The 25,815-nt window shown below is 41.7% G+C and overlaps 1 protein-coding gene across 1 annotated transcript in view; it reads right to left on the reverse strand.

Moving 5' to 3' along the window:
* LOC106610611 (GTP cyclohydrolase 1) overlaps nucleotides 1-22,974 on the reverse strand; it is a 49,791-nt gene extending 26,817 nt beyond the window's left edge. The window contains 4 exon segments of the mRNA XM_014210015.2: nucleotides 5,015-5,124; nucleotides 22,439-22,681; nucleotides 22,684-22,711; nucleotides 22,713-22,974. Coding sequence (XP_014065490.1) covers nucleotides 5,015-5,124; nucleotides 22,439-22,681; nucleotides 22,684-22,711; nucleotides 22,713-22,805 — 474 coding nt within the window. The 5' untranslated portion in view covers nucleotides 22,806-22,974.
* Nucleotides 22,975-25,815: the final 2,841 nt, after the last annotated feature.

Here is a 25,815-nt window from a genome sequence, read left to right on the forward strand (position 1 = left end):
GGTGAGGGAGTGTGGCGTCAGGAAAATAACCTCACACTCAATGTCAACAAAACAAAGGAGATGATCGTGAACTTCAGGAAACAGCAGAGGGAGCAGCCCCCAATCTACATTGATGGGACAGTGGTGGAGAGGGTGGAGAGTTTTAAGTTCCTCGGCGTACACATCACAAACAAACTGAAATGGTCCACCCACACAGACAGCGTGGTGAAGAAGGCGCAGCAGCGCCTCTCCAACCTCAGGAGGCTGAAGAAATTCGGCTTGTCACCAAAAGCACAAACTTTTACAGATGCACAATCGAGAGCATCCTGTCGGGCTGTATCACCGCCTGGTACGGCAGCTGCTCCACCCATAACCGGAAGGCTCTCCAGAGGGTAGTGAGGTCTGTACAACACATCACCGGGTGCAAACTACCTGCCCTGGATATAGGTCTATAACAGTTTGGGTCGAGTGTGTCTCCCCCTTTGAAGAGGGGGATGACCGGGTCCAGATTGTCGAGCCCAGCTGATTTGTAGGGATCCAGATTTGGCAGCTCTTTCAGAACATCAGCTGTCTGAATTTGGGTGAAGGAGAAGCGGCGGGGACTTGGGCCAGTTGCTGCGGGGGGTGCAGAGCTGTTGGCCGGGGTTGGGGTAGCCAGGTGGAAAGCATGGCCAGCCATAGAGAAATGCTTTTTGAAATTCTCGATTATCATGGATTTAATCAGTGGTGACAGTGTTTCCTAGTCTCAGTGCAGTGGGCAGCTGGGAGGAGGTACTTTTATTCTCCATAGACTTTACAGTGTCCCAAAACGTTTTGGAATTGGTGCTGCGGGATGCAAATTTCTGTTTGAAAAAACTAGCCTTTGCTTTCCTAACTGACTGTGTGTATTGGTTCCTGGCTTCCCTGAAAAGATGCATATCGCGGGGACTATTCGAAGCTAGTGCAGTACGCCACAGGGTGATTTTGACCTTGAGCCTTCTTTGATGGGCACTTTTAATATAACTCTGGTAGCACCCAAGTGGCTTGAATTATCGAGCTCTCCCCATATATTTTGTGGTGACATAGTGTCCCCATGAGTGACAGACATTGAGCCAATCACGGTGCAACTAGAGAACATTACCAACCCATACCCTCTGTATTTTCCACTGGCTGTCCCACCACCACAGAAAGCACTGAGCTAGGCTGAAACACCTGCATTTTGGAGCTGCTTTCCTCAAGAAAGCAAAAAAGAGAATGTTCGTATGCGGCTTTAATAACTCAATTACTTTTTCACATTGTTTGCAAACTAATAAGTGACACATATTAATGCCAAAATAACATGCAAAACAGGTGGGGCTCAAAACTGAATGATGGGTCGCCATTGGGCATCATTAGCCAGTATGAAAATGTATGCACTCACTACTGCAAGTCGCTCTGGATAAGAGCTTCTGCTAAATTACTTAAATGTAATGTAAATGGATGGCGTTAGATAGAAAATCCACAAAACCGCCTGACTGTTTTGTGAACAACATTTCCACTTTACCACTTTCAGTGATTAAACATACAGTATTACCCAGCAGGAAAAACAGGTTCAAAGGACTTCTATGACATCATGGTCAGGTTGTTTACTGGTTGTAAAAGGAATTCAAAATATGTTTTTCTGGTTGTAGCAGAGACCGTGAGGTTGTAATCTCATTATTTGACGTCTTTGAGTTTTTTTATCGCTTTGGTACTATTTTCACAAGTACAACACACGACATCACACAGTAACCTTTTCACCAAACCTTCATCTAGAAACACCTTTCATATGAAGTAATTGCCTTTCACAATGCAATGTTCACAATACTTTTCATATGATTCTCTTCTCATATGTTTAAATACATTTGACCATCACCTAATCCAACTGTGCTTAATGGTTAATCACTTAACTGTTTGGTAAACCGATAGATTTTAAACTGGTTTGTCTACTATATATAGATTTTGAGAATGGGCCCCATCAAAGAGGTCAAAGAGGTGGGCATGGGCACTGTCAAAGAGGTCAAAGCGGTGGTCCCCATCAAAGAGGTCAAAGCGGTGGTCATGGGCCCCATCAAAGAGGTCAAAGAAGTAGGCATGGGCACTGTCAAAGAGGTGGACATCAGAGAGAGGGAGCCAGATGGCAGGGAACTGTTGTGTCTAATAAACAGAGGCCTTACCATAGCAGAGGCTGCCAGATTAGTTTACCCCAATCTGAAAAGATCAATTGTCAATTCGATCATGAGAACAAACAAAAAAAAACAGGTAAATCTGCAGGATAGGCACTATGCTTTATCATTACATATACAGTAATTGACATATTATAATGCATGTAAATTCACAAAACATTTCACAGTATTCTTCCAGTATGATCTATAGACAGTAGACTCTGTTCTACCCTCAGAATTGACAGAAGACCCCATGGTGGTGGCCGTGGCCATGTGCTGACCAACCAGCAGGAGTGGGCAGTGGTGGAAACAGTGAGGGCCAGGAATGACGTACGGCTGTCTGAAATAAAGCAGGTCATTGAAGAGAACGATGACACCTTTGCCAATGTGGCATCCATCAGCCTATCAACAGTCGCACGACTTTTGAAGAGGAACCAGGTATCTAGGAAACACATTTTCCTGGTGCCTTTTGAGAGAAACAGCGACCGGGTGAAACAACTGCAGGCCGAGTATTTTCAGGTACCACACTATATACTGTATTACTGTTACTATTTAATGCACATGCTACGTCACAATTTCATATTGGAACTATACTGTAAAAATAACTGACCAAAATATATTTTTAGAGGGTGATGGTGCTTGATACTGCTGTGAACCATAACAAGCATATCTTTGTTGACGAAGTGGGCTTCAACCTGGCCAAAACTCAGCGCCATGAGCGTACGGGCGACCGTCCAAGTGCCAGGACAACTTGGGGGAAACATCTCTATGTGCGCAGCTATCTCTGAAGATGGTGTGGTAGGACATAGGCCATTACTTGGATCCTTCAACGCTGCACACCTCATTGTGAAACTCAATGAAATTGATCAGGCCTGTCAAGGTGAAGGGGATGACAATTTATGGCCAAATGATTAAGACAGGCTTGATGCAAATGAATGCGTGCTGAACATTGTTTTATTTTCATTAATTTGTTTCATTTAATTTCAGACAGTACACCTATGTTGCAATTATATCCGTTTTTTTGCAAGAATGATTTTAGAGGATGTCTTCATTGATCACACCTTTGATTACACATTGTATAGATATTATGGAAATTATACATTTTCTTGGTAATGTAAGTGTATTGCCTAATGTGAAAACGGTGTAATCTATTGTAATTTACAGTATTGTCGCCTCGTGGGTCTTTCGGTCGCGGCCGGCTGTAACACAGCCCAGGTTTGAACCCGGATCTGTAGTGACGCCTCGAGCACTGCAGTGTCTTAGACCACTACGCCACTCGGGAGGCCCACTTTCAGCACTTCTAAGGGCGATTTGAAAGACGTATTTTACATTGTTTGTTTTTGGATTAACTGGTAGTTAAAATGACTACATTGAAAAGATGTCATTATGTTGTGTTTTGGTGATTAAACCAATGTTCTCATTACATTATAAGTGTGACCAGTTTGGAGTTTTGTACTAAGAGTTGTGAAAATGTACCACACACGTGAAAATAGTACCAAAGAGATACATAAAAACTGATCAGAAAATAATGTAATGTGCCAAATATCTCCCACTGAGTAATGTACCTTTTGGGTTATGTGTGATGAATCCAAAGTAGAAGAGATCAGAGGTGTGGACTCGAGTCACATGACTTAGACTCGAGTCACAAATATGATGACTTGCAACTCGACTTTGACTTTAACACCAATGACTCGTGACTTGACTTGGACCTTATGACTCGACCTGACTTGATACCCTCCCGAAGCCCAAATATAAAATATATATATATATAAATTATGCTATTAAAAAAAAAGTGTGCAGCGCATCAACTCTTCATTTAATGGCTTACAGTTTGAATCGGACAGCAGCCAATCAAATTGTGCCAGCTGAGAAAAAGTTGTGCGTGGCAGTTCAGAGGAACATCGACGGGTGAATTCAGATGGAGCCCTTGGAAAGATGATGCCCAAAATTATTATTTTCGGATATAAAGACGACGCTGTATCAACAAAAAACGGATTGCAACTTGCAAAACATGCGGGAAGAAAATTACAGACGGAGGCGCAACAATTTCCAGCTTTGTTTGACATTTGAAGCTGCACAAAGAACGGTAAGTCGTGGCTAATATAGCCGACAGCTATATATTTTATTACTTTACTGGTGTATCATGTAGGCTAGCGTAACGTTAAATCAATGAGCCTCCACACAGTCAGTCAGTCCGGGAACGTGATCGTTGTACCCAAGATTGAGCTACAACTGGCTAGGCAGTTGGTAGCCTAAATCCTGCCTGATGTTACTGCTGTTCCTAAAACCATTGACATACGTTAGCCTACTGTAACCACACAGAGAGTGTGTGTGTGTTAAGGTTGGATGATTGTGTACAAGCCTACATCACCCGATTGCGCCCCATAACAATCCTCAATAGTCAATCACTATTGGGGGGGTGTATCTTTCTCATGGCTACCCATGTATTTCCATGGAAATATAACGTTTATTTGGAAAGTAATAAATATATAGAAATTTTTAAAAGCATTCATGATTTGCGTAAATGTAATATACTATTACACTTGTTGAAAATATGAAATGGTATTACATTTGGTGAAGAGCACAGTATGACTTGTTTAGGACTCAAAACTCAAAGTTTAGGACTTGAGACTTGACTCGGACTTGCCTGTCTTGACTTGGGACTTGACTTGAGCGCTAAGACTTGAGACTTACTTGTGACTTGTATAACAATGACTTGGTCTCACCTCTGGAAGAGATACTCCATAACTGGTGATTAAATTGTACACCTTTGGACTGGTGTGGATCTGTGGTGCTGATAGGGGCATGTGTGTGTGTGTGTGTGTGTGTGTGTGTGTGTGTGTGTGTGTGTGTGTGTGTGTGTGTGATATTACCCTGCCAAAGATGGGCACCAGGTGGTGCTCGCACATGGAAAACATGTCGATGTCCTTCACGATAACCATCTCATCGTGGTCCTCGTCGAAGATGGCATCGTTCAGTACATCTGCGGAAGCAAAAGAAAATGAGAGTGAGACGGATGAGTGCGAGGGCCATCGAGTCGACACCATAAAGCTTCGAGACCCTTGACGAGACACTCAGATGAGACAGCCCCCCCAACCTAAATCACTCTCCCTCCATCCCATATGACATACAGTGCCGTGATAAAGTATTTACCACCTTTCTGATTCTCTATTTTTGCATATATTTCTGACACTGAATGTTATCAGATCTTCAACCAAAACCTAATATTAGATGAAGGGAACCTGAGTGAACAAATAACAACATATTGATACTGCTTTAATTTATTTAATAAACAAAAGTTACGCAACACCCAATGCCGCCGTGTGAAAAAGTAATTGCCCCCTTACACTCAATAACTGGTTGTGCCATCTTTCGTCGCAGGGGTAAATTTGAATATCTGAACATAGGTCTGCAGAGTGCAAACTTGAACTTTGTGAAAACTTCCAGCGCGCATTTACTGTGAACATTGAGGCTGTACCCTCTTTAAATTAAAGTTAACAGTGGCCAAGTAGACAACTGTGGCTATTTGATCATAATATAGGCCTACCAGGGTAGCCTACCATCAAAAACAATGGAGAAAAAAAACACTCCATAACATTTTAACATGTTAAAATTAACAAATTAAAATTCATTATTATTCCCATACCATTATTACAAAGAATCAGACAAATTATGCTACCCTCTGCCTATTGGCTACTTAGCTTATTCAAGACGTCTCAAAATACAACACTTGCCCTTTTAAACACACATTTTGTGCACTTGTTGAAGGCAAACTCCCCCACTGTCTAGAAATTAGCTATAACTGGGCTAATAACTCACTAATTAGCAAAGAATATGAACAAATGTGCACAGGTGGCTACACACAGCTCTCACTTTGATCTCAAAACAAGCACAACTACTCATGACTAAACACAGTCCAGTTCAAAGATAAATGGCACAGATCCATAAATGCCAATGGCTATTTGCATATAGGCCTACTGCAGCACTGATTGGTTATGGCGCACAGGTCTGTGTAGAGTATGTGCCCGAGTCTAGTCGTGCCTGTCAATGCAATAGAATCCTACTCCAATGCGCTCTGCCTACAAGAAAATCTCTTGCACAGTTAGTTTAGCATGCTAAATCATGCTTGTTTTGTTATATTACATTAAAAGTGTCTAATATTGTGTTTATTTGATCAGAATTTCCACAGTAGAGTGAAAACGTCGATAGTGTTAACTAAAGTGGAAAACTGTCGAAAGTTTAGTGAAGTTAAATTTCGTGCTTCTCTCTTGAGAGAAGGTCCTATTAGCCAACGTACAATCGATCGATAATAAAATAGACGAACTACCATCAAGTATATCCTAAAAACGGGACATTAAAACTGCAATATCTTATGTTTCACCGAGCCGTGGCTGAACGACGACGTCAATAACATACAGCTGGCGGGTTTTAAGCTTTTTCGGCAGGATAGAACAGCGGCCTCTGGTAAGACAAGTGGTGACGGTCTATGTATATTTGTAAATGACTGCTAGTATACAAAATCTAAGGAAGTCCCGAGGTTTTGCTGGCCTGAGGTAGAGTATCTCATGGTAAGCTGTAGACCACACTATTTACCAAGAGAGTTTATCTGTATTTTTCGTAGCTGTCTATATACCACCACAAACCGATGCTGGCACTACGACCGCACTCCATGAGCCATAAACGGCCATAAACAAACAGGAAAACGCTCATCCAGATGCGGTGTTCCTAGTGGCCGGAGACTTTAATGCAGGGAAACTGAAATCCGTTTTTACCTCATTTCTACCAGCATGTTCAATGTGCAACCAGAAAGGTAAAAAAATAAATAGTAAATAAATTAAAATTAAAAAATATATATATATATATATTTTCTTTTTTAACTCTACACCACCTTCACTCAACACACAGAGACGGGTACAAAGCTCTCCCTCGCCCTCCATTTGGCAAATCTGACCATAATTCTATCCTCCTGATTCCTGCTTACAAGCAAAAACAAACGCAGGAAGCACCAGTGACTCGGTCAATACGAAAGTGGTCAGATGAAGCGGATGCTACGCTACAGGACTGTTTTGCTAGCACAGACTGGGATAAGTTCCGGGATTCTTCCAATGGCATTGAGGAGCACACCACATCAGTCACTGGCTTCATCAATAATTGCATCGATGACATCATCCCCACAGTGACCGTACGTACATACCCCAACCAGAAGCCATGGATTACGGGCAACATCCGCACTGAGCTAGAGGGCAGAGCTGCCACTTTCAAGAGGCGGAACTCTAACCCGGAAGCTTATAAGAAATCCATATGCCCTCCGATGAACCATCAAACAGGCAAAGCGTCAATACAGGACTAAGTTTGAATCGTACTACACCGGCTCCGATGCTCGTCGGATGTGGCAGGGCTTGCAAACTATTACAGACTACAAAGGGAAGCACAGCCATGAGCTGCCCAGCGATACAAGCCTAGCAGACGAGCTAAACAACTTCTATGCTTCCATCGAGGCATGTAACACTGAAGCATACATGAAGCCTCAGCTGTTCCGGACGACTGTGTGATCACGGTCTCTGTAGCCGATGTGAGTAAGACCTTTAACCAGTCATAAAATAACTACTGTGGTAGGTTTACACACTCTTATGTAGGTGTCATAACCAGCCATAAATAACACAATATAGAGTATATCACAACAGGTCTAAATATATGTGCCATGACAGTCTTATGACCATATTTTAACAGGTTATGACAAGTTAGGTCAGGTGTTATGACATATCATGACATGGTTATGGGTGTCAAGTAAAGCGTTAACCAAAATAATACAAAACAACCCGCCCATGTATCCTCAGTATTCATAGTATTCTTAGTACTTGCCAAAGCATTGTGAATTGCTGTAGCACAGTGGTCTAAGCAGCACGCTCTGAGTCTCAAGAGTTTGCGATAGTGACCAGGCTGAGCCTTCATTAGGCCCACAAGTTAATTGCATTTATTTCACTATTTTCAAGAAGTAAAATGAATAGTCTGACAATTTACACATCAAACAAAAAAGTGTCACAGCTCAACAAAATCGCCTTTGGATAAGCTCAAATGCATAAACACCTTGACAGCTTTACAAAATGAAATATTAAAGCCAAACAATACAGGCTTTCAATCACACCAAAGACCAAAACTATATTGACAAATTATACATACTGTAGCCTAACTATCAAAAGTGGACGAGCATCCACACTGGAGGAAAGTTTGTTTTACAGTAGGCCTACATCTGTCAATCAACTGAGGGCCCAAATCAGCTCATCAAATCAGCCATGGGAACACAGATGCCCATTATCGGTTTTCACACCTTTCATTATGTGACATTGATTAGGCTAGCGGATAGCCTACAGAATGTAGCCAATTGGAATATAATCAAATAACAACGGGCCTCCTGCAACTATCGACGGCACTATATTATCACCAGCTGATGTCTCGTTAAACCATCAATACACGCTAAAATCAAAATCAATAATGTTTGTACATTTGAATGTTGCGGAAATAGGACCTATAGTAGGCCTAGCATTTGAGTGAGCGAGAGACACACTTCCATGCAGAACAGAGCTTGACCATTTTACTCATATATATGTTCCTAAATATTTTACTGTGCGACCTGGAATTTTAGTTTAGGAGCACCAGTGTGCCTAGAAAAATTAAGAAATGAATATCGCAAATATTTTTTATTGCGCTCCTTAATATCTTTGTGTGCACCTCTATTTTTCACGTGCTCCTTGTAAAAAAGGTCAGCCTTGAAGACCTCTAGGGCTAAATTGAAATTATTCTTACAGAAGAAATATTAAAAGCATATGCATAACCATGGCAGCATTTGAAAGGGAACAGTTTGGAGATAATGGGGAAATTATTAGACCAAAAGGTGAGTACACAACAGTTCACCTGACAAGACTGAATCCAATCATTACACTGTTGATTTTGTGTGCATTTTACATTTAATTTACTTTTTGAAGCATTTGTTGATAAAGAAATCTGAAAATACTCTGGATATATTCAGTACTATGATAAGACTATTCCTGGAAAATGTGGAGTAGGTGCAACATAAGACCAAAACAATTACAAGGGTTTGAGTGAGAGGACTAACTGGTGTCCCCAAGTGGACACACACACACACACACACACACACACACACACCTCTCCAAAGTGTGCACAGTTCCTAATCAGCACTTTTATGACTCAAAGAAAAGTCTTCAACTATAAAAAGGTACTTTTTTGAACTCTCCTAGCTGTGCCGTTGAGGAACTAGAGCAACTACACTTGTCGTTGTTTCATTTGGAACACAACCCTGCCATCACACAATCCAAAACGGTCTATTCTAAATCGCAATCTGGATCAGGTGGGAATGATTTGAAAGCTTGTTCTACTGCCAAGATGACTGGCTATGTTATAAAATATGATCTTACAGTGTTAGGCTTTCACAAGGCAAAACCCCCAATTGTACCCATGTTGGGGAATAAGAGATTTGAAAGTCTAGGTTTGAAATATGTCACTGTTCCAAAATAAAAAAAATTGACCTAATGGTGGCGCTCTACTTTATTTAACCCTTATTTTACCAAGTAAGTTGACTGAGAACACATTCTCATTTACAGCAATGACCTAGGGAATAGTTACAGGGGAGAGGAGTGGGGATGAATGAGCCAATTGGAAGCTGGGGATGATTAGGTGGCCATGATGGTATGAGGGCCAGATTGGGAATTTAGTAAGGACACCGGGGTTAACACCCCTACAAGTGCCATGGGATCTTTAGTGATCACAGAGAGTTAGGACATCCGTTTAACATCCCACCCGAAAGACGGCACCTTACACAGGGCAATGTCCTGGGGAATGTCCTGGGAAAAATGTAATCTCAGAATTGGGATAAAAAAAATTTTTTAAAGATGACCAGCGATAAGAGTGCCTCCTATTGGCCCTCCAACACCACTTCCAACAGCATCTGGTGTCCCATCCAGGGAGAATGTCAGGCCATCCATCCGTGAGCTAAAGCTGAAGCCAGCTGGGTCATGCAGCAAGACAATGACCAAAACAGACAAGAAAGTCTACATTAGAATGGCTGAAAAGCAACAAATTCAAGGTTCTGGAATGCCCAAGTCAAAGTCTAGACCTAAATCCAATTGAAATGTTGGACCTTCTGAAACAAGTGGTTCATGCTCAAAAACCCACAAATGTCACTGAGTGAAAGCAGTGCTGCATGGAAGAGTGGGCCAAAATTCCTCCACAGGGATGTGAGACTGATCAACATCTATAGGAAGCGTTTGAATGCAGTCATTGCAGCTAAAAGTGGCACAACCAGTTATTGAGTGTAAGGGGACAATTGGTTTTTCACACAGTGGCATTGGGTGTTATTTAATTAATTTAAATTATGTAAGTCTCAACATCGTCTTATTTGTTCACACGGGTTCCAATTATCTAATATTAGGTTTTGGTTGCAAAAATAGAGAAAATCAGAAAGGGGGCAAATACTGTTGTTTCTCTCTGGCAAACACTGTAATTATGTCTCGACCCCATATAGGCCTACCACTCTTTGTTTTGTTTTCCCTCGTAGCGGAGCTCATATAATTGTTTAAATAAATCTAACGGTTATATCGGTTTGTGGGGACGCGCCCTCCTTTCTCCCTGACTGAGGTTTTTAATTTCCTGGTCACCTATATACGGAGGTTGGGAGGAACGTTTCTGTGGTAAGCCAACTGTCTGACTTGTTGCTTCACGGCCCTGCGGGGTTGTTGCAGTGTTGTCGTCTCGTTGCCTGAATGAGCAGCAGCTGCCAGGTTTGGGTGCCATGATGATGAGATCATGGCTAACAACAACAAAATAAAACGGTAATAGGTTCTCCATACATCGTAGGGTGTTTTAAGTGTCATCACCATCTAACCAAGTTTCGATGACGGACTATGCATGTTTAGACCTATGCCTTCAGAAAGTATTCATATGCCTTGACTTATTTTACATTTTGTTGCGTTACAGCCTGAATTCAAAATGGTTTAAATAAAAAAAACTCACCCATCTACACACATTACCCCATAATGACAAAGTGAAAATATTTTGTACATTTTTGCAAATTTATTGAACATGAAATACAGAAATATCGAATTTACATAAGTATTCATAGCCTCGTCAATACTGTATAGAAGCACCTTTGGCAGCAGAGTCTTTCTCTGTCAGTCTCAAAGAGCTTTCTACACCTGGATTGTGGAACATTTGCTGATTATTTTATTACAATTCTTCAAGTTCTGTCAAATGTGTTGTTGATTATTGCTAGACAACCATTTTCAGGTTTTGCCATAGATTTTCAAGCAGATTTATGTCAAAACTGTAACTCGGCCACTCAGGAACATTGACTGTCTTCTTGGTAAGCAACTCCCGTGTAGATTTGGCCTTGTGTTTTCGGTTATAGTTCTGCTGAAAGGTGAATTCATCTGCCAGTGTCTCGTGGAAAGCAGACTGAACCAGGTTTTCCTCTAGGATTTTGCCTGTGCTTAGCTCCATTACATTGATTTTGTATCCTGAAAAACTCTCCAGTCCTTAACGATTATAAGCATACCCATAACATGATGCAGCCACCACTATTCTGATGCACACACACACACAGGAAAAGAACAGGAAACCAAATCAGCATCTCCCCAAGTCATCTCAGACAAACACACACAATCACAAACACGCACGCAGGCACACATGCACAATCACAAACATTATGACACCAACACAAACAACCTCACACACAATGAGTCTCTATGGTTACACCTCAAATTGTTCAATGTCAAGCAGAGGGGTTGAGAGGGCTGGTGGCCGTGTTGGCTCATACTCAGCTTTCTCACGCTCTCCCTTTCCCTCTCATCCTCTTCTCTCCTCTCCCTACCCATTTCACAGTCTCTCCCTTTCCCAGTCTTTGCTCTCTCCTCTATCCCTTTCTCTCCCTCGTCCCCCACTCTCTCTCAACCCCCTGAAGGAGTGCCGTCCTCCCCCTGCCCCTTCACTTCAACACCTAATGACAACATTAAAGCCTGAGGCCAGTCTTCCCAAGTGACTGAGATAATGACAGTATTACACAGCCTCCCACTCCTCCATCAATCTCAATGAATGGCTCCTAGTGTGGGCTTTTCTTTCTTTATAAAAGAGGAGTCCACATGGAAGGATACCTCCTAATTAGGTGAAAGGAGAGATCATGCATATTGCTTACAGGCCTCTGTTCAAATGCACTTCTGAAGGATCTGTCATTCAGATTTTTCTTGGAAGGTCATGTGTGTTGTCAAGGCCCCTCCTCTGCAGTGCAGGGGCGGTTCCTCCTGCAGGCAGAGGAGGGTCGTTAGTGATTGGAGCTGGTGTGATTGGAGCCACCTGGGCTCAGGGTATTTAAAACTGCTTCACTAACCACTCTCTCTCCCCCTGCTCCTCCAGGTATGATCCTGTTTTGTTGGTTCCCTTGTAGGTTTACTTAGTTTCCACTCAGTCATGTTCACACAGATTCATGCATCCATGCACCTTACCTACATTATGACATTTGCACACCACATTCCTTTTTCTTTGTTTAAAGTTAATAGTTTTTTGGTTTACAATAAAGAACCTTTTGATTGGCCTATACCTGTTGTTCATGTCCCCTCATATTTGCCACAGGCTATGAGCCGGCCTGTGACAAGTGGGGGCTCATCCGTAAGTTGAAGTTAATTGTACTTTAGGATTTTAGTTTACTTTAACATTTTGTCATAGTTGGTTAAGGTTTTGTCTAGATTGTCTGCCTTATTGATATGTTTTGTTTATTTGTAATTTGGCTTATTTGACTTGTTTTATAGTTACCTTGGGTTAGTTTAGTTTGCCAAATGAATTGCTTGGTTGAGGGGATGTTTTGGTTGGGCCAATTGTTGAAGAGAGCATTGAGAGCCAAGTGTTCAGTTAGCTTGGTAGCTAAATTTGGTTAACAATTCACTCTGGGTTTTTGTTCAAGTGGGAGTCCTCTCCTGTTCAGGCTTATCAGCGAGTGTCAATAGGAGGCTTGCGGTGTTTTTGTTTTAGGTGGCAGTGAACGTGGGTAGAGCTTCCCTCTTCCTTTTCCCCTACATCGGCTCGGGAGCACCTCCGTGGTTATGGGGGGGCCGCCAGTTCTGGTTGTCTTTACCACTCCACTGGTTTTGTGTGCATAAAACCCCACCACTTGTGACTGCACGAAGACCAGGGCCAGTTAGTTAGTTGTTTTTTGGAGGATAGTGGGGTGTGGCTCCTGTCCTTGAACCCAGACTGACTGCAGGTGAGTTGTGTATTTTTTGGGAGCATTTGTAATAGTTGTATTGGTTGAGGAAAATGTCTTCCATTCTCAGTGGTTTTGTTCAAGCTCCTTCAGAGGTAGCCTTAGAGTTGTGTACTAAGGAGCAGTTAATTGAAATTTCAGAACATTATCAGATTGAGATTGTTGATAAAACAATTAAAGAGACTGTTAAAGCTAAATTAAAGCAGGGTCTTAGGGAAATGGGTGTTGTTTGGGGTCAGTCTGCTAGTAGTGAAGGTACAAGTTTTCAGTCTAGCCCTTTAACTTTTGAGCAGCAGTGGGAGCCGTTGCAAATGCAGTTGGAGATAGCATTTCTCAATCGCGCTAATAGACCAGAAGGACTACCACAGTTTGATGTTTCACAGACTCTTCGTTTGTTGCCTAGATTTGATGAGTCAGATCAAGATACTTTGCTTTATTTGAGCGTATTGCAGAAGCTAGATCTTGGTCAGATTTGGATATGACTATGTTGTTGCAATGTGTACTTACAGGTAAAGCACGTGAGGCTTTTGTAGCACTGAGTGTAGCTGACGGTAAAGTGTATGCTAAAGTTAAATCAGCAGTTCTGAAGGTCTACGAGTTTGTGCCAGAGGCATATCGTCAACGTTTGTTAAAGAAAAAAAGTTAGATTCACAAACCTATTCTGAGTTTGTTTGTGATTTGACTTCTGCATTTAATCGTTGGTGTACTGCTTCTGAAGTTAGTACTTTTGAGGGTCTGTCTAATTTGATTGTGTTAGAACAGTTCAGAAATTCTGTCTGACCAGGTTGCTACATACATGAATGAACATAGTTAAGTCTCCAAGTGATGCAGCAGTCCTTGCAGATGAGTACAGGCAACACATAAAAGCCATTTTGAGTCAAACAGTGACATGTACCATAAAAATAACTTTACTTCTAGGAATAGTAGGTCACTTTTTTGGAGCTTCTTTCCAAAGGCCTCAGCAGAAGTTTGGGTCTGGAGGACTTAAAGCACCGGTTAATGCTAATGCCTGTCGCTACTGTTTAGTTGAAGGACATTGGAAGAAAGATTGTCCTCTTCTTAAGTCAAAAAAGTCAGGTCAAGTTAAACCTGCTGTGATGGCAGCTTTTGTTACAGCCTCTGACCACCAGGGTGAGTTTTTTTCAGCCACTAGTTGAGTTTAATTCTCAGTCTTCCCACTGATATTTCAGCCTTTATTTCAGATGGTGTAGTGTCCCTGGTAGATGGCAACCAAAATGTTTCAATCAAGATCTTTTAAGAGACACTGGAGCTTTAGATTATTTTATTCTGGAATCTGTTTTGCCGTTCTCTAAGGAGTCTGATACTGGCAGATGTGTAATGGTACGTGGTATGGGTTTAGTTCCATTCTCTTCTCCTTTACATGAAGTTACCCTAAAATGTGGTCTGGTAGAGGGTGATGTAGATGTTGGGGTTAGACCCCAGTTGCCAGTAGAGGGAGTCCACATGATTTTGGGGAATGACTTGGCAGGTAGTAAGGTGTGGGCAGATGGCAAACTAAACATCTTTAAGAAGCAACCTTCAGTGTCCCCAGCAAGGGTATCTTCAGATCGCAACTGTGTCTCCTGAGGTATTTCCAGTTTGTGCTGTTACCTGCGCTGCCTCTCGTAATAAGGTTGACAGTAAGCCAGAAAGTCTTGAGTTGCCAGTCAAACTCCAGACAGAACAGTTGACTAGTTCTAGAGATTCATTGATAGCTGAGCAAAAGGCCGATACTACTTTGGATGATCTGTTTGATAAAGTTGTTCCTGATTCAGTGGTGAGGAGTAGTGCTCAGTGTTATTTTCTTCTTGATGGGCTGTTGGTTAGGAAATGGGTTCCACACTATGATCAGGGTCTAGGAGAACCAGTGTTTCAAATAGTTGTACCTACTACTTTGCAAAATAAAGTGTTGCAAACTTCACATGGTGATGTGGCAGGTCATATGGGTGTTCGTAAAATGTATAATCGCATACTCCGTTATTTTTTTTCTGGCCACGTTTAAAGCGGGATGTAGCTCAGTTTATTAACTTGTCATACGTGTCAGCGCACAAGCAAGCCAAACCTGGTTGTAAGCCATGTGAACCTGTTAAAATGTTATCACTCCCGTGATCTAAGCAAAGTGGAAGGCACTCCAGCGGTGAGGTCAGCGTTGACTGCTGCTCCAGTCACTGCATCTTGTGGCTTTAACTTTGTGGAGGGGGAAGAGGAGGTAGTTAGGGTTTCGGATGAGGTCTTACAAGGTCGGTTGAAAAACTCCCAGACTTTGAAAAACCTTTGTTTTGGTAGATCATTTAGACTGAGAAACGTGATGAATTGGTAGCTCTTATTAGAAGCTACCCTGTTTTGTTTTCTGACACTATCGAAAACCCATTTAATTGAGCATGACAGACATCGGAGATGCTAAGCCTATCAAACAGATTTTATCGTGCATCTCAGGAGAAGAGACTTCAATTGGAAACAGAGGTGCAGTATATGTTGGACAATGGTATTGCGGAGCCATGTTATTCAAATTGGGCTTCACCCTGTCTTCTGGTCAAAAAGTCTGATTCCACTTTCAGACCTTGCACTGATTATAGGAAAGTTAACAATGCTACTAAAGCAGACCTTTACCCTCTTCCTAGGATGGAGGACTGTATTGATCAAGTTGGGTCAGCAAAGTATGTCAGCAAATTTGATCTTTTAAAGGTGTTATTGGCAAGTACCCCTTACCAAAAGAGCTTGTGAGATTGCTGCCTTTATAACTCCATCTGGTTTGTTCTCTTATACAGTGATGCCTTTCGGGTTGCGGAATGCTCCAGCCACCTTCCAGAGGCTGATGAATCGGGTGGTCTCAGGTCTGGAAGGGTGTGCCATGTATTTGGACGACGTGATCATCTACTCAGACTCTTGGGAGGAGTATGTCTGTAAAGTGCAAGCCCTGTTCGAAAGACTGGTGTGGGCCAGGTTGACTATCAATTTGGCAAAGTGTGAGTTTGCCAAAGCAACAGTCACATACCTAGGCAAGGTTGTTGGTCAGGGTGTTGTCTGTCCCCTGGAAGCCAAGGTCCAGGCTGTGAAGCAGTTCCCACAGCCCTCCAAAAAGAAAGAACTGATGCACTTCCTGGGAATGGCGGGTTACTACCGTGCTTTCTGTAAACTTTTCGGTAGTAGTGTCCCCACTGACCAATCTGTTGAAGGCCAAGGTGGAATTTCTGGTCCACCCAGTGTCAAGAGGCATTTGATGCAGTTAAGGCTCTTTTGTGTTTGGCACCTGTGTTGGTAGCACCAAATTTTGGGAAACCTTTCAAATTGCAGGTAGACGCCAGTCAAATCGGTGCTGGGGCTGTGCTTCTCCAGGAAAATGATGACAATGTTGCGTGTCCAGTCAGTTTATTTTCCCGGAAATTTAGTAAGTATCAGCAAAACTATTCTGTAATTGAAAAGGAGGCTTTAGGTCTCATTTGGGCTTTACAGCACTTCGAGGTCTGGATCTGGTTTAACCCCTATAACTGTGTTCACTGACCACAACCCACTTATTTTTCTGAAGTCCCTGCAAAATCCCAACCAGCGCCTGATGCGTTGGGAAACCATTCAACCTCGATATTAGACACATTAGTGGTAAGGATAATATCATTGCTGATGCTCTGTCCCGTGCTCCTTTAGCCTAGTTTGTATTTTCTCTCTGCTGACCCCTGCGGGCTGTCTGCACCTCTTTTCTCTTAAATTGCTCCCCAGGTACCAGGGCTGCTGAGTTTGAGGACGGACAGTCAGCTAGGGGATTGGATTGTTTTAAATATGTTGGGTCGTAATTTGGGTTAACATGTTATGGATAGGGGGCAGTATTTTCATGGCCGGATAAAAAAAACGTACCCGATTTAATCTGATTATTACTCCTGCCCAGAAACTAGAATATGAATATAATTATTAGCTTTGGATAGAAAACACTCAAGTTTCTAAAACTGCTTGAATGGTGTCTGTGGTATAACAGAACTCATTTGGCAGGCCAAAACCTGAGAAGATTCCTTACAGGAAGTGCCCTCTCTGACCATTTCTTGGCCTTCTACACTCTCTTTATTGAAAACTGAGGATCTCTGCTGTAACGTGACACTTCCTACGGCTCCCAGAAGGCGGCAGAACGGTGAATGATGACTTTGCAGGCCATGGCTGAAAAACAGTAGCGCATTTGGATAGTGGTCGATCTGAGAACAATGAGACTGGGGGCGTGTGCACGAGAAGACTCCATGTTTTTATTTTCAGTCTTTGAACGAAAACAACGACTCCCGGTCGGAATATTATCACTTTTTTACGAGGAAAATCGCATAAAAATTGATTTTAAACAGCGTTTGACATGCTTCGAAGTACGGTAATGGAATATTTTGAAATTTGTCACGAAACGCGTCACCCTTCGGATAGTGTCTTGAACGCACAACAAAACGCCGCTATTTGGATAACTATGGATTATTTGGAACCAAACCAACATTTGTTATTGAAGTAGAAGTCCTGGGAGTGCATTCTGACAAAGAACAGCAAAGGTAATCCAATTTTTCTTATAGTAAATCTGAGTTTGGTGAGGGCTAAACTTGGTGGGTGTCAAAATAGCTAGCCCGTGATGGCGAGCTATCTACTCAGAATATTGCAAAATGTGCTTTCACCGAAAAGCTATTTTAAAATCGGACATAGCGATTGCATAAAGTAGTTCTGTATCTATAATATTTAAAATAATTGTTTTTGTCAACGTTTATCGTGAGTAATTTAGTAAATTCACCGGAAGTTTGCGGTGGGTATGCTAGTTCTGAACGTCACATGCTAATGTAAAAAGCTGTTTTTTGATATAAATATGAACTTGATTGAACAAAACATGCATGTATTGTATAACATAATGTCCTAGGAGTGTCATCTGATGAAGATCATCAAAGGTTAGTGCTGCATTTAGCTGTGGTTTTGTTTTTTGTGACATTATATGCTAGCTTGAAAAATGGGTGTGTGATTATTTCTGGCTGGGTACTCTGCTGACAATCTAATGTTTTGCTTTCGCTGTAAAGCCTTTTTGAAATCGGACAGTGTGGTTAGATAAAGGAGAGTCTTGTCTTTAAAATGGTGTAAAATAGTCATATGTTTGAAAAATGGAAGTTTTCGGATTTTCGAGGACTTTGTATTTTGCGCCACGCCCATCATTTAATATTGGAGCAGGTGTTCCGCTAGCGGAACGTTTAGATGTAATTAAGGGTAGGACGCTCCATTTTAAGGAGGGGGGTGTCACGGCCCCTCTGCAGTGCAGGGGCGGTTCCTCCTGCAGGCAGAGGGTCGTTAGTGATTGGAGCTGGTGTGATTGGAGCCACATGGGCTCAGGGTATTTAACTGCTTCACTAACCACTCTCTGCTCCTCCAGGTATGATCCTGTTTTGTTGGTTCCCTTGTAGGTTTACTTAGTTTCCACTCAGTCATGTTCACACAGATTCATGCACCTTAACTACACCGTACATTGACATTTCCACGCCTCATTCCTTCTTCTTTGTTTAAAGTCAATAGTTTTGATTGGCCTATACCTGTTCATGTCCCCTCATTTTTGCCACAGGATATGAGCCGGCCTGTGAGTGTTAGCATCATACATAAACATGAATGGTAATAATTCCTAAACAATGCTTTATAAGCACATGGTATTCATGTGTTAGTGTTTGCTTATAATGCATTATGAAGATGGCATCATGCATACATAGGATCATATAAATATGAACAGTAACACTTCCTATGAATACCCACTTCAATGTATTATAAGCACATTTATAACACCTTACGAGCTATTCTTCATGCATGACATAGGTGCTAATAACTGCCCAATAGCATATAAACAATGCAACTAGATTCATAAGGCCTGTTCATAATGCCCTAACTGTATAATGCACTATATGAAAATAAGGACAGAGCATCATAGGGATTGATTTTCATTCCTTTACACACCCTGTCTTGCACATCAAACATGAGTGAATGTTTTTATTAGCACATGAAAATGACAGTCTTGGTCAGAAAAAAGGATTTTAAGTGGAAATTCTGTAACAAAGTGAGAATTTTTTACAAATAGTGTGTGTGTCCACTGTTGGAGTAGGAAGATCCAGTGCTGAATCATTCAAACTCACTTCCTGTATTCCCTAATCACTCATGAGCACACACAGACACATGCACACATGAAGACTAGGGCCGGGACGATACCAGTATCGCGAAAAAAAATTAAATAACAAGAAGCAGACAATTCTTCGCTCCTTTAAAAACATTGAGTGCTTGGAAAATAAATAAATGTGACTCTGGATGACAACATAATGAGGTTTGTTTCCTTTCCATGATACTAACCCGTATCGCTATACTGGTATAGTCCCGGCCCTATTGAAGACACTCATGAAGACACATATGCACGGCACACACACACGGCATGTGCTAGTCCCGCATTGCGCGTTTAAACAAAGGGGTGGTGCAAAATAAGAGCCAATCCAAAAAGGGGGAGAAGACCACTGATGTCTGTGCTGAACACACACACATCACGACTCTTCACTTTTTGCAGGGTTTACAGTTTGGTTCGTCCCCTCATGTTCCCAAACCACACATACCTCAAACAGGGAGGAAAGAGCATTGAGTACATATAAACCAGGCAGGTTCCAAGCATTCTCAAGCTATTCCAGATGCATGTTTTTATGCTCCGGAGAGCCAGAGAGCGCTACTAACACATTCCTTGTGTGTGTCTCTCTCCCAAAATGTAATACACAGAGCCTCAAAGTGCTCCACATGAAACCAACTCCAGATGAGAGGAGGGTAGGGTGAGGGGTAATAATATTCAGAGGGGCAGCTCCCCAGCTCCACCACTAAAACAGTCCCAACCGTGGAAAAGAGAACCAATATGGTCTGGTCAGGATGACCAGGGGATTTGTTTAGCCTGGATGTGCACATGATTTATTTTGTAAGGATGGAGGGATGGGGGTATTGTGTAGACAGGGGGATTTTACAGATAGATGGGGGGAAAGTACATCAATTGAGAATCTGAGATACAACACCATATTTCTAGTAGGGTTGGGTTACTTGTCTATAAATGTATGATGAACATAATTGTGCATCCTTCCTTCTTGATGTAGTCTTTATCTACTTGACTGCCTAAATCACATTGGTCAATTTAATATTTCTTATTATTTGAGTGAATTCGGTCTCTCCAGTGCCAATAATGATTTACTATTTTGTACAGCTCAGCACTAAATATGAATCTGTAGCTCTTATAATAAATATTGTACAGCTTCACAAAAACAACAAATTTAATTGAATGTATGAAGTTCTGTCCTGTGAGTGTTTATATGCAGTACCAGTGAAAAGTTTGGACACACCTACTCATTCAAGGGTTTTTCTTTATTTTTACTATTTTCCACATTGTAGAATAATTGTGAAGACATCAACACCATGAAATAACACATAAGGAATCAAGTAGTAACAAAAAAAGTGTTAAACAAATCAAAATATATTTTAGATTCTTCAAAGTAGCCACCCTTTGCCTTGATGACAGCTTTGTACACTGTTGGCATTCTCTCAACCAGCTTCACCTGGAATGCTTTTCCAACAGTCTTGAACGAGTTCCCACATATGCTGAGCACTTGTTGGCTGCCTTTCCTTCACTCTGCAGTCCAACTCATCCCAAACCATCTCAATCGAGTTGAGGTCGGGTGATTGTGGAGGCCAGGTCATCTGATGCAGCACTCCATCACTCTCCTTCTTGGTCAAATAGCACTTACACAGCCTGGAGGTGTGTTGGGTCATTGTCCTGTTGAAAAACAAATGATAGTCCCACAAAGCGCAAACCAGATGGGAAGGCGTATCGCTGCAGAATGCTGTGGTAGCCATGATTGTTAACTGTGCCTTGAACTCTAAATAAATCACTGACAGTGTCACCAGCAAAGCACCCTCCACACCATCACACCTACTCCTCCATGCTTCATGGTAGGAACCACACATGCGGAGATCATCCGTTCACCTACTCCGCGTCTCACAAAGACATGGCGGTTGGAACCAAAAATCTCAAATTTGGACTCAGACCTAAGGACAGATTTCCACCGGTCTAATGTCCATTGCTCGTGTTTCTTGGTCCAATCAAGTGACTTCTTATTATTATTGGTGTCTTTTAGTAGTGGGTTCTTTGCAGCAATTCGACCATGATGGCCTGATTCACGCAGTCTCGTCTGAACAGTTGATGTTGAGATGTGTTGTTACTTGAACTCTGTGAAGCATTTATTTGGGCTGCAAATTCTGAGGCTGGTAATTCTAATGAACGTATCCTCTGCAGCAGAGGTAACTCTGGGTCTTCCTTTCCTGTGGCGGTCCTCATGAGAGTTTCATCATAGCGCTTGATTGAAAATTTCTTCAAGTGCACTCCCAAAAACAAAGTTCTTGACATTTTCCGGATTGACTGACCTTCATGTCTTAAAGTAATGATGGACTGTCGTTTCTCTTTGCTTATTTAAGCTGTTCTTGCCATAATATGGACTTGTTTTTTTATCAAATAGGGCTATCTTCTGTATAATACCCATCCCTCCCCAACTGATTGGCTCAAACGCTTTAAGAAGGAAATAAATTCCACAAATTAATGTTTAACATGGCACACCTGTTAATTGAAATGCATTCCAGGTGACTACCTCATGAATCTGGTTTTGATTTGTTAAAAACTTTTGGTTACGAAATGATTCCATATGTGTTATTTCATAGTTTTGATGTCTTCACTATTATTCTACAATGTAGAAAATAGCAAAATAAAGAAAATAGTACAAATACAGAAAAACACTGGAATGAGTAGGTGTGTCCAAACTTTTGACTGGTACTGTATACAGATGGGTAATGGTCAGATAAGCACCATAAAATGTCATATTTGCATAGGTCTTAGATGAGAGTTAGGTAACCAAGTCAATGACATCTAAATACCACATGTAAATCTCAGGTAAATTAAATGGTGAGATGTCACTTTTTTGCCAACATAGGAGATTGTTGACAATATTGGAGTTTTGAAAAAGGGCATTCCGAACTGACTCACCTATTATTTTCTCCTGGTATCCCTTGGTGAAGAACTGCATGGCAGTTGCGGCTCTCCACGGAGTTTTGAGAAGTCCCTGTCTTTGCGGGTCTTCCCCGAGTCCCCGGATAATAGTGGTGTAGGCAGCTGCCAGACTAGGCAAGCTCATCTCGTTGTCTTCTATACTTCGGGTGCGCTCATGCTTCCAGTTTTCCACGACTGACGACCCTGTGTGCGAACTCGACTCACCGGCGGTCCCCGTCACTTGACATCCCACATTCCGGGTGTCTTTTTTTACCAAGCCGTCAAAGTGTCCGTTTAGAGAACTTTCGTTTGTAGTCGGTCTACTGTCAGCTTGATTTTCGTGACTCTGTTTTGAGCGCTCCATAGATCAGAATTGACGAGAGGTCCCTTCACGTTCACCTTTTCTCTGTCTTGGAAGATGCGCTTTCCAGTGTTCTCGCTTCGCAAACTCAGCTTTGTTTAGAGCGCACCTACCGAGTACACTGGCTGCAGCTGAACGTGTAAAATGATTTGAAACAGCACGCGTTGGTAGTACCCACTGGCTTTATAAATATCTAATCCTTGTGCATTCCTATTGGTCGAGCATTTTGAGTACGTCACGTTCTTTCTGCGGTAAACAGATGGAGAACATGCACTGCTCGAATTCTGTATGGATCCGAATATTCCCATGCCACAGGTAGCCATGATATTCACTATTAAGCAAAGTAAAATATAAGCCATCGTGTATTCATATAATAAACAACATTGTCAAAAGTAGACCCCACGATTCACACGTCAATATTTGGAAAAGAACCACACAGTTTATAATGCCAATTATACAACGGGTGGGTCTAATCCTGAATGCTGATGGGTTAAAAGTACATTTCAACCAGTGTCTATTCCACGGCTAAATCTATTTACTCTGTTCCATCTAACTGCGCAATCCACTCTCATCAGCCCAGCCAGGCAAGTCATAAACTTAATCTCCACTGTAAAAAGCATCTAGACATGTTGTCATTATTATTTCTTTTAGACTAATATTTCGTTTTCAACAGCAGAGATTTATATAAACCTTGCAGTCTGTCTCTCTGACATTTGCAACAGTGTTTCAAAATTCAAATTCGATCTCCAAATTCGATCTCCAGCTGTCTCATAGTAATGAACTTGTAAGGGTCGGGAGTCAGGACTAGACAGACAGGTAGGCAACATTTCGTAGCCAGTCAAAATCATGAATCAACCGGCATCATTTTTATGGATATATATAAAGAAATGTCAATTGAAAAAAGGTCAAATGAACCGAAGTACAGCTAGTTTGCAGTCTTTCCAGCTTCAATTTGAAGTTATTGTGTTAGCTGTGTTGTTGACTAGCTCCTCTGATCAACGCTGAGGTGAAAACAGTTTCAGATTGAATATTCAACGGATATTCGCACTTTCAAACCTCAATAGCTTTCAAACCACTTGAGCCACAGACTCCAAATAAGTCTCATGATGTTGTAAAAATTGCGCACAACATTGCACAGGACTTCACTTCACGATTTGGACATTATTTTGCTTTGCAAAGCTAATAAACATGTGGAAATGTGAGAAGAATTTTGTATTCCTAGTTGAATTAGTTAGGGAGCGTAAAAAAGTACAAACATTTTTTACAATCAAATTTCAATAGCTCCTTGGTCATGTGACCTACTGACCTCAAACAAGGTTCAGAATGTACACTCGGTGGGCCTACACATTGCACACCCTTTAGATTGTCCCTTTTCATCTCACACGATTTTACATGAATTTTTAAAACTTTAAAATTTCAATAGCTCCTTGGTCATGTGACCTACTGACTTCAAACAAGGTACATAATGTACACTCAGTGGGCCTACACAATGCACACCCTTCAGTTTGTCCCTTTTCATCTCACACGATTTTACATGAATTTATCCAACTTTCTAATTTCAATAGCTCCTTGGTCATGTGACCTACCGGACTCAAACAAGGTTCAGAATGTCCAGTGACTACCCTTCTATATTGCACACCCTTTAGTTTGTCCCTTGTCAATCTCAAATTATTTTACATAAATTTTTCAAAATGTCAATAGCTCCTTGGTCATGTGACCTACTGGACTCAAACAAGGTTCAGAATGTTCAATCAGTGGGCCTACACATTGCACGCCCTTTAGTTTGTCCATTTTCATCTCAAACGTTTTTACATTCATTTAAAAAAAAATCTCATTTCAGAATGTCCACGGACTGGCAGAGACGGGCGCCGCGAGGCATCCAGTGTGGTAACGCGACAGATCCCGGGGGAAGGGGACAAACTAAAGGGTATGCAATATAGAAGGGTAGTCAGTGGACATTCTGAACCTTGAGGTCAGTAGGTCACATGACCAAGGAGCTATTGAAAAATATAGAAAATTCTTGTAAAATTGTGTGAGATGAAAATGGACAAACAAAAGGGTGTGTAATGTGTAGGCCCACTGAGAGTACATTTTGAACCTTGTTTGAAGTCAGTAGGTCACATTTATTTATTTATTTCACCTTTATTTAACCAGGTAGTCAAGTTGAGAACAAGTTCTCATTTACAATTGCGACCTGGCCAAGATAAAGCAAGCAGTTTGACACATACAACAACACAGAGTTACACATGGAGTAAAACAAACATACAGTCAATAATATAGTAGAAAAATAAGTCTATGTACAAAGTGAGCAAATGAGGTGAGATAAGGGAGGTAAAGGAAAAAAAGGACAATACAGCAAGTAAAACACTGGAATGGTAGATTTGCAGTGGAAGAAAGTGCAAAGTACAAATAGAAATAATGGGGTGCAAAGGAGCAAAATAAATAAATAAATACAGTAGGGGAAGAGGTAGTTGTTTGGGCTAAATTATAGATGGGCTATGTACAGGTGCAGTAATCTGTGAGCTGCTCTGACAGCTGGTGCTTAAAGCTAGTGAGGGAGATAAGTGTTTCCAGTTTTAGAGATGTTTGTAGTTCGTTCCAGTCATTGGCAGCAGAGAACTGGAAGGAGAGGCTGCCGAAGGAGGAATTGGCTTTGAGGTGACCAGAGAGATATACCTGCTGGAGCGTGTGCTACAGGTGGGTGCTGCTATGGTGACCTGCGAGCTAAGGGGGAACTTTACCTAGCAGGGTCTTGTAGATGACCTGGAGCCAGTGGGTTTGGCGACGAGTATGAAGCGAGGGCCAGCCAACGAGAGCATACAGGTCGCAGTGGTGGGTAGTATATGGGGCTTTGGTGACAAAATGGATGGCACTGTGATAGACTGCATCCAATTGATTGAGTAGGGTATTGGAGCCTATTTTGTAAATGACATCGCCGAAGTCGAGGATCGGTAGGATGGTCAGTTTTACGAGGGTATGTTTGGCAGCATGAGTGAAAGATGCTTTGTTGCGA

The sequence above is a fragment of the Salmo salar genome, chromosome ssa09, assembly GCF_905237065.1.
Source record: "Salmo salar chromosome ssa09, Ssal_v3.1, whole genome shotgun sequence".
Lineage (NCBI taxonomy): Eukaryota > Metazoa > Chordata > Actinopteri > Salmoniformes > Salmonidae > Salmo > Salmo salar.